At 44.4% G+C, this 16,900-nt stretch overlaps 1 protein-coding gene across 1 annotated transcript in view; it reads right to left on the bottom strand.

The window, feature by feature from the left end:
* Window positions 1–16,900, bottom strand: part of Bmper (BMP binding endothelial regulator) — a 253,931-nt gene that overhangs the window by 78,367 nt on the left and 158,664 nt on the right. The window contains exons 12-13 of the mRNA XM_006991683.4: window positions 10,924–11,253; window positions 3,962–4,298 (exon numbers count right to left, since the gene is read on the bottom strand). Of these exons, the coding sequence (XP_006991745.1) occupies window positions 3,962–4,298; window positions 10,924–11,253 (667 nt within the window). The remainder of the gene's footprint in view (window positions 1–3,961; window positions 4,299–10,923; window positions 11,254–16,900) is intronic.

Genomic DNA, 16,900 nt, shown 5'->3' with positions numbered 1-16,900 from the left:
TGCTGTTGACCTTTTAAAGGACAGAAGGAGGCAACCACCTGGCCACTGAAGGAGTCAATTCCTTCTGGTTTTGTGCATTGAATTAGTTTCTTGGGATATGTGCCAAAGCTGAGTTATTCTCCTGCTAAACTCAAAAGACTTAGCACTAATTAAATCACCAGAGGCAAAAGACATGGGAATTTGGGGGGTGAGAGAAAATCTCCACTTCCCTATTCTCTGATTTTTGTTTTCAGTGAAATCCTTTGAAGAGATAGGCAGATGAGGCCAAAGAATAATACAGCCACTCCATCTTGCTTTCAGCAGATAGAAGAGCCCAATCCAAGCCCTCAACTAGAGCGTGGGCGCTTCCAAAGGAGGCCTTTTCATGTTTGCCTTCTAATTGATGGTAGAGGAAATGGTGGCAGCCAACAGTTAGAGCCCCTCCAGCATTTTGGTTCAAAACCTCATTAAACATGAATGGCAGTTCTTATTGTCCCAACTTCACAGATAGATAAATCAAGGCTTGTAGAGTAAGGTTGAAGAGCCTGGTGGTCCTAAAAGCTGCGAGTCCACAATACAGATACTCTTAATTACTATGTTCTCCCCAGTCCCACTAGACATGAAGGTTTCAAATAAAGTCTGGGTCATCCAGGTGGCTAACTCATCCACAACTTTCAATTAGGACTCAGTGGGAAAGAGGTGGAGCCAATGTCGGGGGCAGAACAAGGGGGGCGGGATAAGGGAACCCAGGGGGTTCAAATTATAACGGGAAAATGGCTGAAAAAGCTGGCTGCATGACTAAAGCCAAATGCTTTGGCAGATAGAGCCAGGCTTGGGGATCCGTGATGACAGGGACAGTCTTTTTCCATCCCACTTGGAGTTGTCTTTATAGAACTTTATCTTTTATGTCCAAAGATCAAATTAAAATAAAAAGATCACATTTAATGAGAGCTAAGGGAAATAAAGTGGTGGCCATTAAAGAGTAAAAATAACCTCTCTGTGGTTGCAGACCACAGGAGTTTCCTAGTTTTAAGAGCCACAGGCAAATCACTTAAACAAGGCCTTTCGGGCTGCATTCCTCTCGTGTTTCCTCCCACACCCACGGTGGTTAAAGTTATAGGCAGTCATGGCTCTTGAACTCCTGCAATTGTGTGGTAACCAGAAGTGCAACAGGCCAAACTCATCAACTTACAAACGCAACTTTGTCGCAAGGAAGCCAAATGCAAGACCCTCTGGAGGGAATCAATCGCCGGGTGTGACGGGAGTTAACAGGGTCAAAAGACAGAATCCCTGATCTTAATGAGATCCTCTCCTTTCTCCGACCTCAAATCCGTTTTCTGCTGTCCTCTGACTCGGGACATGAAGTCTCATAGTTGATCAACATCCAGGGAATTCTCACTCAGCTCCTTATTTTTCCACGTGCAGATTGGATCTGGATTAGTCCATGAAGCACATGTGAACTGTTTTGTTTCTCAGACCTAGGATAATTCAAGCCCCCTCAAACACAAAACAGAGGCCAGGCTGATCTGAGATTCCCTTTCAGTCAGTGCCTGTATTCAACAGGCTTGCTGTCAGGCAGGCCTGAGTCTTCAGGTCAGACTAAATACTGAAAACATCTGCGCCTTAGAGACAGCTTCCCAGAACACCTGCAGAGCCACAAACAGAACTGCCCAAAGAGGACAGAATTTATCAATTCCTGACAAAAGCAGAAAGAAGCTGGGGTGATTACCCTACAATTTAAAGCCTTACCCCACATCCAATGGAGGACTAATATCCAAAATGCATAAAGAACTCAAGAAACTCAGTATCAACAAACCAAACAATTGAACTAAAAAATGGGGTATGGACCTAAACAGAAAATTCTTTTCTTTTCTTTTTCTTTCTTTTCTTTCTTTTTTTTTTGTTGTTGTTGTTTGTTTTTTGAAACAGGGTTTCTCCATGTAGTTTTGGTGCCTGTCCTGGGTCTTGTTCTGTAGCCCAGGCTGGCCTCGAACTCACAGAGATCCACCTGGCTCTGCCTCCCGAGTGCCGAGATTAAAGGTGTACACCACTACTGCCCGGCTGAGAACTCTTAATAGAAGAATCTCAAATGGCTGAGAAACGTTAAATGTTCAACATCCTTAGCCATCAGGGAAATGCAAGTCAAAACTCCTTGGAGATTCCGTCTTCCACTTGTCAGAATGGTTAAAAAGACCAGTACGTAACACAAGGGACAGCTCGTGCTGGTCAGGATATGGAGCAAAGGGAACATGCTCCGTTTTCTGTGGAAGTGCAAACTTGTACAGCCACTGTAGAAATCAATAGGGCAGTTCCTCAGAAAATTGGTAATCGATCTACCTCAAGACCCAGCTACACCACTCTTGGGTATATACCCGAGACACTCCATCTTACCACAAGGATACCTGCTCGATTATGTTCATAGTGGCTTTACTTGTAATAACCAAGAACTGGAAACAGCCTGCATGTTCCTCAACTGAAGAAATGGATACAGGAAATGTGGTACACTTACACAATGGAATATTACTCAGCTGTTTTTTAAAAAAATTACAACATGAAGTTTGAAGGCAAATGGATGGAACTAGAAAAAAAATCATCTTGAGTGAGGCAACCCAGACCCAAAAAGACAAAATATGAGCTGTTAAGTGCAGGACAATCATTCTACAATCCACAGACCCAGAGATGCTAAGTGATAAAGAGCGTTCTAGGGGGATGCATGGATATCTCCAGGAAGGGGATCAGAGGCAGCTGGGGATGGGAACTGGAGGGATCAAGTGGAGGAGGGAAGGGTGGAGGGAGAGAGTACAGGGGAGGGACAGCTGGAATTGGGGGAGGGGGCAGCAATGTGGAAACCTAATACAGTGGAAACTTCCTGGAATCTAGGAGGGTGACCCTAGCAAAGACTCCTAGTAATAGAGGATATGGAGCCTGAACTGGGCATCTTCTGTAACCAGGCAAGGCTTCCAGGGGTGGGACTGAGACACCAACCCAGCCACAAATCCTTTGACCTACAACCTGGCCTGCCTGTAAGATGTGCTACGGCAATGGTGGCCCAGAGATTGTGGCCAACCAATGACAGATCTAATTTGATGCCCATGCCACAAGAGGGACCCTATACCCAACACTGCCTAGATGGTCAGGAATTGTAAGTTAGATAACATAGAGACCTAGGGCAAAACCAAACATGACTGCCTCCCCTAAAAACAAACAAACAAACAAAAACAAAACAAAAAACCAATTAAATGATTCCTAATTATACTGTGTTACACTCATAGATCAGTGCCTAGCCCAATTGCCATCAGAGAGGCTTTTTTCTAGCAGCTTATGGGAGCAGATGCAGAGACCCAGCTAAACATTAGGCAGAGCTCCAAGAGCCCTGCAGAAAAGGGGGACAAGGGAGATTATAGGAGCCAGGGGGTCAAGGACATCACAAGAACACAGCCCCCAGAATCAGCTAAGCAGGGCTCATAGGGGCTCACAGAGAGGGAAGCAGCAATCGGAGAGTCTGCATGGGTCTGCACTAGGTCCTCTGCATCTATGGTATAGTTGTTAGCTTGGGGTTTTTATTTGGACTCCTAACAGTGTGAATGGGGTGTCTCTGACTTTTTTGCCTGTTTTGGGGACCCTTTTCCTCCTACTGGGTTCCCTCATCCAGCTTTGAAATAAGGAGGTTTTTTTTTTTTTTGTTTGTTTGTTTGTTTTTTTACCTAGTCATATTGCATCTTGTTATGACATGTTCGGTTGATATCCCTGGAAGGCCTGCTTTTTTCCGAAGGGAAACAGAAAAGCAGTGGATCTGGAGGGAGACGGGAGGTGGGGAGGACTGCAAAGAGTGGAGGGAGGGGAAAGTCTTCGGTCAGGAAGTACTGTATGAGAGAAGAATAAGTACAAGAAAAACAAAAAGTCATGACACACTTGGTTCCCAGGTCAAGCATACTCTCAGTCTATAATGCAAACCTGTCCATCGTCAGCCCAGTGAATTTACCTGTAGAAGGTGGTATAGTCCACTGTTGAGTGGCAGGTCTGAAACTCCCAGGACTTGAGTTTCTGGCATTCTCGATGGGCTCTGAGCTTGACCTTCACTGTGCCTTGACATAGCTCAGGCACCGGTTTTCTCTGTGGTCTGTTGCAGAATTCATTGGACTCTGCCCTCCATGACTCGGCAAAGTCATCCACATCGAACTTGAAGTTTCCATCTCCACCAATCAGGTCATCACGTTTATGTCCATTGTAGTTACCGCAAAGACCACAGAGCTTGCCCTTGAGATGAGGGGCGGCCATAACCTCCACAAAACTGTCTCCATCCCAGGATATCTCCAAACCTAGAAGATAAGAAGACAGGAAGATCACCCACCAGGATTACCCACCACGAACGTCTCAACAACTCCCCACCCACCCTGGAACACCCCAACAATTTGCCCCCCACCCCCCACCCCACCCCAGAACATCCCAGCAATTCCCAAAGGTATGCATTTTTACCCAGTTTGTATGCCATCAGCCTTCAGGGAGCAACCCTAGCTACTGTCCAGACTCCTAATTGCCTTTTAATCTCACCACAATCAATCTTACATAAATTAAATAAATGATTCCATTTGGAGAGCTTAGGATTTACCAACTGTACAAAATTTTCCTTTGTAATATCTTCTGTACTTAGAGTCTGACCTCCATAGAAAATTACTGCCACTACTGTATTCTAGAGTTTATTTTTAATTTTTCCTAAAATAGTAGTGCTTGTCCAAACTGTGTCTTTGCTTCTGCAATGGTGACTATAATATGGAAATGCAAAGAAATAAGCATGGTACTCCTAATGTCTTTTTCATCTCTTTATCCAAATACTCTACGTAATTATTCCTTTAAATATCAAGGGAAATTTCCTAAACTGTGCTATAATGAGAACATTAAAGGAATACATATATAAGCTGTGCCTAAATATTATTCAGAAGATGACACTTGAATCCATGAAAGCACCCACTCCTTGTCATGTGACTCCTGAGACACAGACCACCAACAGACATATTCTGGAGGTGAATAGTCAAGAGCCCATTTACTTTAGTGTCTCAGTCCCTGAGATGTGCACAAGGTTCAATATCTGAGGAGGTACGGGGAACTACCAGGATGTAGGCAAAATTTCCTCTTGCGTAGGTAGCATCAGACCAGTGCTTCCTTCCTTGCTCACACACAAAAAAAGTCTTTTTTTAGTTTTGTTGAACTGAGGAAAATGTTCAAAGATGTGTGTAAAAATATGGAACTTTTACCAGAAATGCTAGGCTAGATTTTGAGGACCATCTCTAGCCAATGACACCTCCGAGTGGTGAACTTCTATGACACATGTAGGAAAGTCGGGCTGTATTACAGTGACATGATACAGAGAAGTCTGACTAGGAAGTCAAGAAGAAGCAACATCAAATCCACCCTAATAGTGTATGTGAAGCTACTGCCCTCAAGAGAAAGGAGAATTCTATGTGAAAAGCCATTGAAGGTCCAGCATAAGGAAAATGACTAAGCTTTTCTACTTTTCTAAGTGCACATTGGCACCATTTCACCTCACTAATCTCTAGCAGGGCCCGAGCCCCAGAGTGACTGCTGATGAGCCACCATAGCAAGAACTCCGGAGAGTCTCAACAACACATTTATGTGGATATCTGCCCTGGACATCGTCATTACTGTCTGCTAAGGGAAGCGGTCTGAGTTGAAGCCTTCTAAACAGGAGAGCTCCTGCCCCTCCTAATTCTCTCACTCATAGGCTCTTGGGCTTCTAATAAAAGTAAGCTGTTGTTTTGCTTGTTCTGAGCCTCCAGAAAGAGGAAAAGTGACTTTTTTCCTCTCTTTGTTCCTGAATTGCCAACTAGGCAGATGAGCAAATGTTCAGAGTTTGGGGAATGAAATGAGGATGAGTCTGAGAGAGGGAAGGAAGGGAGGAGGAGGGAGGGAGGGAGGGAGGGAGGGAGGGAGGGAGGAAGGAAGGAAGGAAGGAAGGAAGGAAGGAAGGAAGGAAGGAAGGAAGGAAGGAAGGAGAAGGAAGGAAGGAAGGAAGGAAGGAAGGAAGGAAGGAAGGAAGGAAGGAAGGAAGGAAGGAAGGAAGGAAGGAAGGAAGGGTGAAAGAGAATTGGTCTTGTTGGGATATGAAGTTTCCACAAGGCCATGCCTTCAGGGTAACAGAGGAGATATGAGACAGCCATCCAGGGCAAGGACTCTAACCCAGAAGTTTCTAGGTAGGAACATGGTCACGGGGAAAGAAGGTTAGCTGAATGGCTTTCCCATGAGAAAGCCACACAGATGCCACAAAATAGTTACTTTATAGAGAGCTATTGGTAAAAATAAACCAGGAGCCCCAAACAGAGATTCTTAAGGAAAAAAAAAAAAAAAACAGGAGGAAAAAAAAAACCAAAGAAACCACTCTGTGCTAAATGGGAAGACTAGAGCATTCTAAATCCAAGGCAAATGACTGAAAAGCTTCTTGGTTAGGAGAAAACACTGAGTTCAGAGGAACAATTTAATAGATTTGGAAGAGGAAGAATAAAAGGAGGCCATAGGATAAGAGTCTCAGGAGGAATTTGGTGAGAAGGGCACCAGGTAGGACAGAAGGGACATAGGGATGGGACGCCCACACAGCACCTTGCATGTGGTCCTGTGTGAGACATGGTGCCAACCATGAGAGCCATAGCCTTAGTATAACACCACGTCCACTTCTGCATACTCCACCATCTGAGTACCTGGCTCACAGAATAGACTCGGTAAATGAAGGAATCAACCCCGTCAATGCTAATGCATTGATTCTGTAAAGCCAACTAAATTCTGAGTTTCACGCTAGTTAAGACTCTGAAATAACTGTTTTGAAAGAAGGCAAACACAGTATAAAATGATTTGTAGTATGCTCTCCAAGGTGGAGAAGAAACCTGACCTCACAAGCCTGCAGCCGGGCAGTTACTCAGCAAGAAAAATGAGGGGAGAAAACCAATTCCATCCCAAGTCCAACTTTCAGAGCACAATTCCAAAGATTTTCCATGTTGCAAAATTTTCCAAACTGCAAATCTCTTTCTTAGACAGCAGGCAAACACTGCTCTTCTAAATACCACAAATAGTGAAGAATTTACACCCACGGGGGTCCAGTGTCACCACTGACAATGATAAAATAACTCTGAACCTTTGGGCAACTTAGTCCTGTGGATTCAATGGTGGAGAACAAGCTTATCACTGTATTCTCTCTCCGCAGGGGCCTAGTGCTCTGCACATGCCTGCAGATGTGTAGACTCGCTGTGTCTGTAGTAAACCCTGCTCAAAATTCATGACATCTCATTCATAAAACATGGTCCCCAAAGTGTTCATCTTTCTTCGTTACTAGCACATTGAGATTATCCCTGACCAGTGCCAGGCTTCATACGGGGGGGGGGGGATGAATTTTCTCCCACAGATGTCTTTGTTGTGCTATCACTTATATCTGTGTCTGTGTGAATTCTTTTACCCTTTATGAGAGTAAAATCCTTATGAGACAGGGTTAGGATAGGCTAGAAGCTGATACGCTGGCATTGAAGGACTGGCTTTTCTAGACACGCCTTTAAATAGGCATCTCAAGAGAGGAAAACACTACAAAAGGGCTTAAGGCGCAGGAGATAGTCCTTTCTGCAGCTGGGATGACTCCCCCAGTTCTCTGCAGGAGAAACTGGGTAGAAATAGCTAGCCGTCAGCGAGCTAAAGCTGAAGCGTGTGCCATCTGGGCCTGTGAGCAGTGGCCACCTCCCTTCCCCTTTAGGAAGGGCCTTCCAGTTCCCCCTTCTCGCCAATGGGTGTTCCCCACGCTGCTTTTTGTACTGTTTTGGTTTCTGGTTACTGATGCTTTCACTATAGCCCACTTAAAGAGAGTCGTATATATTCCATGGTGAGGTATAAAACTAGATGGTTTTTCTGTTCAGGTTTAATACCAGGATACATAGAGTTTGAGGAGTGTACAGCTGTACAAATAATAATAATAATAATAATTAAAAGCATGTTCCTCATGTACGGACACTCTCAGGTAGATCTGATGTAACTCAGGGAGAGCTGATGCGGTAAACTGATAACAGAAAAAAGTCTACATTTACATCATTGGCTAAGAACTCAGTTGGCACAGGGTGTGTGGTGAGGGTGAGCGATGCTGCTAAGAGCGGTCATTAGCAGGTAGGCAGCAACAGCCAGATTCGGCCACACTGCCACCACGTGGGCAACTCAGCCAGATCCCATCATCAAGAGCTATAAGTCTCTAAACCACAAAGACAAAAGTAGCGGCCTCTCTTCCTCCCTGTCCTCCAGCTGCAGGCTTGGGGTGGGCTGCTGTTTTGAAGACAGTAGTACCTTTTGATGGACCTAAAAATTGTGAAAGAAAACAAAACTCAGAGGAAGATGAACACTCAAAGGACATGCCACATTATTTGAAGTAGACAATCAATAGGTGATAAAAATGAAAATATCCCCAAGGGGTAGTTCCAACCGAGATGGCTAGACCAGAGTGCAAACACTGTTGTCTGGAAAGCCAGTCGCTTCCTTCAAAGGGAAGGGCAAAAGAAGTTCAGTGCTGAGCCGGGCAGTGGTGGCGCACACCTTTAATCCCAGCACTTGGGAGGTAGAGCCAGGCGGGAGCCGAGGTCAGCCTGGGCTACCAAGTGAGCTCCAGGAAAGGCGCAAAGCTACGCAGAGAAACCCTGTCTTGAAAAACCAAAAAAAAAAAAAAAAAAAAAAAAAAAAAAAAAAAAAAAAAGAAGAAGTTCAGTGCTGAGGAATACAAGCTCTTCTGCAGGAAGCAGGCTTGTGTGAGCCGTGCACCTCAGACAATCACTCAGCTGGGTGTGAGGGGTGCCACACAAATTACTTGCATCACGGAAAGAGAGATGGAAAAATAAAAGAAATTGGAAGATTGAGCTCAAGGCCCAGAGTAGTAAAATTCACTAATCTGATTATGGTATTTATGAGCTATCATTATTTTCTGAGCGGCCCCATCCATCCTTTTGCTCAGTTTTACAACATGGAATGGTACAAAGAACATACTTATTCCATAAGGTTTTGCCAGCTGTCCATGGAACAGTGTTGAGCGTCCTAGGCTGTTAGTAATCTTCCAGTACTTCTTTGAGAGCTGGGCCATGACTGACTAATAATTTCCATATCAGTACGATCCATTGTGTCTCACTGGCTTGCAAACAGATAGGCAGGATGCTTCTAATTACTTCTGTGTAGTAACAGCCCATTTTGGACATACTTTACAGGGAGCCAGGATGTCGGCTCCTTTAAAGGAAAGAGCTGGGGTCTGAGTTTTAGAGTGCCATGTCACTTAGATATACGAAGAGCTGTCTAGATTTTCTGAGTAGGCCTAAGTCCCTTAGTTGAATGAGTAGAGCACTTCAAACCTAAGAGGTAAGGGACATTTTCTTCTTTGCTGAATGTCCCTATACATTAACACTTAGTACCATCTCACTGAAATGATGTCTCAGTACCTAAAAGCTTCTAGACTCCACGATCTCCACGATGGCATCTTGCCCTGCTTAGGTAAGCTGGCATTTTATAGGTTTAAACCAATTTATCAAAATATATATTTGGATTCCGTTGTAACAATTACAATGGTTCTGAAATAACAGCAACAACAAAAAAAAACACTAAATAAACTAGAACTCAATTGATGCCTTTCCATTATTAAATTCTCATCAGTGAGAAAGCAAAGAGAAAAGAAAAGGTTCACCTATTCTTTAAAGTATTATGCTTGAAGAATTGGCATATACCAGGAGACCTCACAATGCAATATCCAACTACTATCCTGCATTAACCAAAGGTGGTATGCCAGGAACCATACAGACGAGGCAGTGGTACAAAGGAGCTGAACTGATTCTCTGAGGATGATAAAGAATAACCTAGATTCTGCTTCCAACACCTGACATGCCAGGATTTGACCATGTAGACCTCTGGCAACTAAGAACAGCTTGATGATGGAGTGTAAATGCTCGGCCCAGTGGGCCTGAGGCTACTGCAAAGAGAAGGCCTCAGCCATCATCCCTGTACTTCCAAGGTCCAGCTGGAGGAAACTCTTTCAAAGGCAGCCTTGAAGTGTCCTATAGCAGAAATAATGTTCCTGGCTATCAGCTAGGAGAACAACCTCCCCCAGTGTCCACAGGCCCGCTGACCACACGTGGCTCCCATCCCTGCACTCTCATTGGCATGCCCACACAAGGTTGCTGCATTCTTCCCAGCATAAGATAACCAAAGGAAACCAGGCTCGCCGGAGAGCAAGCCCTTCTGCAGTGGGCACTGATCCGGGCCTTTTGCTGTTTTGGTTTGTTTTTAAGGTGCCAGGAACTGAAGCTGGGGCCTCACATAGGCTAGGCAAGCACTCCCCCGTAACACTGTACCTCTATCTCTCCTTTTGCCTTTTTTTCCTGACCTGTGAGTCCCTTGCATCAGACCCCTCAGAGCTGGAGAGCCGACTGGTGTCATGCTGCTGCCCCCACCCCTCTTTGGAACAGCAACTTGGACTAAAGCTGTTTACTTCTGAAAACCCTCCCACTCACTATTTGGACAGTTACTACCAAGGAAAGCCTCCTTCTCACAGATGTGAAGCTGCACATGGCTGGCTGATCTAAAAGACACTTGACAGTTCCAAGCTGGACATCGGTGCCCTAAAATAGCAACAAAGCTGGAGAGAGGTTACTTGGAGGGTACCACTGTTATTTTTAGAATGAGAGTGGAAAGGTTCTGGATGTCCAAAAATCACCAAGACTGGCGTGGCTGGTGTCCAGGTGCAAGGCTCTGCCTAGTACAAATGTCCACGGTTATTTCATAGCCTCTTTAGGACGTGCCTCTCCCCCAGATGGGCAGGAGACAAGGCTGGTTCCCCTGAGCAAGAAGGAGGCAACTCCAGAAGCTGCTGCTGCTGCTGCTGGTGTGGTGAGCAGAATAAAGGCCAGAGGGAGGCCACAGGAGAAGCCCCACCTGCTCTGGTGGTCACTTTCAAGAGGTAGCCGTCCAGGTCGATGTGGAAGTCGGGGGTGTGGCAGGGCAGCGCAATGCGGGAGCCATTCCAGCGCACGGTGAGGTGCTGTTGTAGGCTGACAGTACTGTCACCCAGAACCAGCTCCACAGACTTGGTCCAGGAGAAGGAACGGGTCCGGCGTGCGTCATTCTTCACCAGCACCTGAAAGGGTGAGGCGGGGGAGGAGCAGTCCTTTGTCAAAACATACTGACACGTCCCCTGAAAGTTAAATGTCCGTCCGTCAAAAGTGTTGTAGTGTGGATCTCCAAATACTGTGCAAACACCGGGCTCTGCAAATGAGAGAGACCAAAGTAAGGTCACAACCAAGGAAGAGGTGCAGATAAATCAGAAATCCTTAAAGTTAAGCTGGGAGAGCACCTACCAGGTAAGAGGCTTGGGAGGGATTCATTAAAGTAATCAAGGTTTGAAACGGGCTGAGTGTTATGAAAGTCTTACTTGTTTTTCTTATGATTCCTTCAGTGTGTCCATGTTTAGAGACGATTTCTAATATCAAAGTTCTGAGAACATCTCTATGCTGTAGCCTGGCATGCTTCCATGAGCAAAGGAATTGCACTAAGACTTTATTCCATAACCCACATAAACAAGAAATCAAGCATATAAATAAACAGCAGCAAGACTACACCACATGAAAACCAGAAGTGCAAATTGTTATATTTCTAAACTTGAGATTTTAATCAGTGTGTGTGTGTGTGTGTGTGTGTGTGTGTGTGTGTGTGTGTGTGTGTGTGAGTGTTGCGGAAAAGGCTTTTGGATCCCCTGGACCTGGGTGATGGGGGTTGTCAGTTGCCCGATATGGGTGCTGGGAGCTAATCTTGAGTCCTCTAGAGGAGCAATACATGCTCTTTTTGTAAACCATTTATTTTTATTTTGTGTTATTGATGTTTTGCCTGTAAGTATATCTGTGTGAGGGTGTCAGAACCCTGGAACTGGAGTTACAGACAAGTGTGAGCTGCCATGTGGGTACTGGGAATTGAACCTGGGTCCTCTGGAAGAGCAGTCAGTGTTCTTAACTGCTGAGCCATCTCTCCAGCTCCATAGTATACTCTCTTAACCATTGAAACATTTCTCTAGCTCCTAGGATATGCTTCTCATATTTTGATCCACATGCTAAAATCTAATGTTAAATTAAAAAAAGTAAATTGGAAAATTCTTTAGTACATTGAGCCCAATAGACCCCATACTCTGAAACATCATTAATTCATATTTATGAAAGCAAAGTAAGGTTAGTACTCTGTGGCATCTCAGTGGCTTCATAGAAAATTAAATATTTTTAAAAATAAAAATTGGCATTGGTTTGTTTTCAGAAGAAGGATTTGTTATCTGTTTCTAACAAGGCACACACCATCAGGAAATTTATTTAGAGAAAGTGTCCCAAATAATGCAAGGCAGATAGGCATATGCTTAGAGCACAGTACCCAGGAGGCTGAGGCAAGAAGACGCTAAGCTAGAGGCCAGCCGTGGCTGCATGGTGACACCTCATCTCAGACAAAAGAAAAACAGCATAGGCAAAAGCAGAGCAAGTTCCATCCAGCACCAGAACAATCAAGTCAAGAATGATCAGAACAAATGACCGGATCAGGGAGGTAAGACTGACATGGTTAGCAAAGGACCAACTGATGCGCTTGAACCTTTGAGGCTGAAAGAGATGCCTCCAAACGAATAAATAAACAAACAAACACATTAATGAATGTATGGATGAATGAAAAGAGATGGCCCAGGCTCTGTGAGGTCAGAACTGAGCCCAGAGGACAGCTGAGCTGAGACGGCAATGGCACCAATGTCAAGTTCACTTTATGCTCCCATGATGTATAGAGAATAACGCTGGTTCAGGGTACTGCTCATCGCTAGTCCCATGGGAAGCCATACAAATCCCACACATTTGGAATTTATAAATGTAATTGCTGTATCTGTCTTTTTTTTTTTCATCTTTGTCAGAGACAAAAAAAATGAGAGTTTCAGAAATATAGAACCATCTCAATGAACAATTATACTCAAGGACATCTATAAGGCACCATTGTGGGGGTGGGAGAGGTGGATGGGTTTGGCAGTGATTTTTTAATTCAGTGTCCATTTCCGATCCTTCCTTATTTTATCCTTATCATTTTCATTGTTACCCCCGTCTTACCACTGCTACACATTGGGTGTGCCCCCACTATCCTCACTCCCCCATCTAGTCTTCCTTCTCTTGACTTCTTCTCCACAGTGCATTTCTTTTCATCCTTGCTTCATGGGATGGATTCCAAACCCGCCTTCTCCCGCTGTTCCTCACTCTCTAGCTAATGGAATCAATTGTGGGCATGAAATCCTTCCTTGTTAGTTGACAGGGTGAAGGCAGTGTGCAGCCCAGGAGGCAAGAGTTCAGAGTTGCTACTGGCCTCTTACATTGTGCACCAAATTCAAGTTTGTTACTTAGGCTTTAAGGTTCTTGATCTCACTGACTCAGCACGTTAGCACAGAACCAGCTGAAACTCTTGAACCTTCGAGGCTTGGAGAGATGGCCTCAGATCAGAAAAGCCAAACCACTGTCACACTACCAAAGGGGCTAGCATCCTGCTCCTAAGAGTGTCCTGGCAGCTGTGAACAGGCCTGGGCCTTTCCACATCTGGCACTACACTCTCTTGGGACCATTTTCCTGCCCCAGTAGCAACTGTGGCTTCTCTTGATGTCCTGATCATAGTTGCAATGAAATTATCATTAATCAAAATGTTAGTGGCCAACGGTTGCCAAAAGCTCACTCCCCTTGGTAGCACTCTGCATGGCTACTGATTGTGGAGCATCCTCAGAACATTGACAGACTGTCTCTGAACATCAGACAGCTAAGCACTTCACAGTCGACCCATAATATGGGCTGTCATCTAGTCATCAAAAACATTTGTGAATGAGCCTTAACTAAGGAAATGCTTTTGCTGTAGTAAGTGAAAAACCACGAGCAAAATTCTGTTCTTCAATTCTAGGATAATCTTAACTCTCTTACACACACACACAGAGAGAGAGAGAGAGAGAGAGAGAGAGAGAGAGAGAGAGAGAGAGAGAGAGAGAGAGAGAGAGAGAGAGAGAGAGAGAGAGAGAGTGTAAACAACCTTTACTTCTTGGTGGAACCACAAATAAACTTTTTTCTTCCATATGTTTTCCTGGTTTTGTTTTGTCTTTAATAATGAAGTGTGGGTACTCACAGATAAAGCCAATTGTGTGACAAAGCAAATCCCAAAAGAAGCAATCGAAACTAGACTACCCTGAACTGGCCTCAGGAAGCCTGAGTCTTGGCTGGACAAGAAGCCATGAGGGAGATCCAGAAGAGACCCAGAAAATGGAAATTGTGTGTGAACAGGCCTGTCAGGAGAGATATTTTTTAAGAGTCTTTAATTCATAGGAGAGAAGAGTTTGGAAGTTGGTATGATTTCCTGTGTGACTGCAACATAGAAGCAGCCAAAAACATTTCAAGACTCTGAGGAGGCTTGAGAATTATGTGTTACACGTGGGAGCATTAGAATCATGAGCTGAAATCATTGTGAAGTTTTGGCCCCTTTTCCTGGCACCCAAAGGTCCTCATGCCAGATCCCAGTGGGGTGGGCTAACACACGTGCCGTAGGACACCTAAGAGTAAGACTTCCAGTGTCGCAGAAACCTGCTTGCCCAGGACGGAAGCATCCAGATAATACTAAGGGGACCCAAGCGGGCAGTGCACCCTCATAGCTATTTTCAGGAGAGCCAGTCAAATACGCTGCAATCCAAGATGTCCAGATGTCTGGTCACACTATTCTGGAAAGCTTGGCTCAGTGCTTAAGGGGACGGAGAGGGAACTGTGGAAACAACTTGTTTGAATGTGCCTAAGGCCAGAGGATGGAAACGAATATTCCAGTTTCTTTGTGGCACATTATTTCACAGTCTTGAAGTCAAATCTTTATCTGGGTTTTGTTGTTGTTTTATTTTCAATATATGTAAATAAATGCACATGTCCAGAGACAAAGATCAAAAGTTAAAAACTCAAATATTAAAATTAAAAAATATTAAAAATTCTGCTTAGGCAATAGAATTATGTGCAGCATTTCTCTTCTTTTTTATTTATACTTTCATTTTTTTTGTGAAGTTTCAGAAAGGAATGTTGTCTTTAAAACCCCAAATTCCTTCATTGAAACATAACGTATTAATGAAGCACACGTATTAAGATGGCACTTCTGAGCATGCCATTCTGACATTTTTCTTTTACCTGCCTCACATTGTTTTATTTTATCCTGGATATACCTATTTTAATGAAATGCCTTTTCTCTGGGAGCAGTGTTCTCAAAACATCTGTCAAAGACTATTAAGTGAGAACTATAGAATCTCAGGAACAGAGACAAAACCGAGAGAGACTGAGTAGACTAGTCTAGCCCTTTTCCCCCCAACAACTAAACAAAGCAGAAAAAGTGCAAGGAAGAAACAAAAGCCCCTTCATGTTCTGTCACCAAGAAGTAAGCAGTGTCTACAGTTCCGGGTGTGTGTGTATGTTTATTTTCACAGAGTTAAGACAATCCTGTACATGAAATTTTATTTCCTACATTTCACTTAACATGTCATAAGATTTCCACAGTCATTCAAGTATGTTTTCCTTTGAAAATCCAGAAGGGAATTTTCAGTCTCAGTCCATTACTGCTGCAGAGAGGGAGGTCTCTCCAGCGCCTTGCATGGGGATCAACACATTTCCGGAGTGGCGTCCTAACCACAGGGCACAACACACATTAACATGGCTTTAAACCTTTCTGGGCTCAAACTTCGGGGAAACAGGTCCTACAGGACTCTGAGTCACGGAGTCATGCTGAGCTTTGGGGACTTTAGTAGGGTGAGAGTGGCTGTGATGCCAAGTCTTGGGTAAGAAGCAGGAAAGGCTGGGATTAGAAATACTGCCTGAGACAGGAGCCAGCTGCTATTTGCTGAGGTGATTTCTGACAGTGGTAGAGTCTGGTAAAAAGCAGGCCCCGAGTGTCTTCTACATACAAGAGCTCTGGCCTTGTGCAAGGTGTCAGTGACAGCTGTTAGCCCACAAGGTGCTTGAGGGCCAACAGATGCTCCACCAGGTGGCACCTGGATGCCTGTGAGGATTTGCACTTCCCTTAACTTTCCTGTAAGGGGTGGCACAGGGAAGTGTCTCAGGTGGCTCTATTCCCATCAGAGACAGCAAGTGATCTGCATTAAAAAAGAAAAATCCCCGAATTTTAAAAAAAGTTACATAGGAATTTTGTCTCATATGGAAATTTGTTCTCCCATATAACCGTAACTACATATGCTCACCAATTTATTCCCTAACTTCAAAAACCAAATCTAAACTGACTGCAGAAACCAAGCCACAGCTACCACTCTAGGAACTACCTAGTACATCCCAGTGCTTCTCGCCACTCCCCGGAGCTCAGCCTGTCTCACCCAAGATCTCACAGTTCACACACGTGTGCATGCATACACAAACACTTACACACATGCATATATACACAAACACAAATGCACACACTCACATATATACACAAACACCCATACAATTACAAAAGACACATGCACACACATATGTGTGCACACACATCACACAGCTTTCCTTTGCTTTCTCTCTCTCCTCGGCTCTCTGGCTTCAATACTGTCTCCCCGAGTAATATCCCCAATACCTCAGCCAAGGCCATTTCTTGCTTCTCAATTCAAAGAGCAAAACTGATCTTTGCCTTACAGAATCTTTCACTGAGCCCAACTATAGGCCAGCAAGCCTCGGGTGTCTTTCCCTCTCTGCTTTCCAAGTGCTTGGACACAGGGACAGCTCTTGACACACGCTCTGCAGACCCAAACTCAAGCTTGTAGGACCAACACTTTATCTGTCTCCTGACAATGTTAAGTCACCTTTTACTTGACCCAGTGGTTATAATATATTCAAAACTCCTAAGTCTGGCCTTGAGCTCC

The sequence above is a fragment of the Peromyscus maniculatus genome, chromosome 7 (genome assembly GCF_049852395.1).
Source record: "Peromyscus maniculatus bairdii isolate BWxNUB_F1_BW_parent chromosome 7, HU_Pman_BW_mat_3.1, whole genome shotgun sequence".
NCBI lineage: Eukaryota > Metazoa > Chordata > Mammalia > Rodentia > Cricetidae > Peromyscus > Peromyscus maniculatus.
The sequence above is the reverse complement of the archived record's forward strand: the minus strand, read 5'-3'. Positions and strand labels throughout refer to the sequence as shown.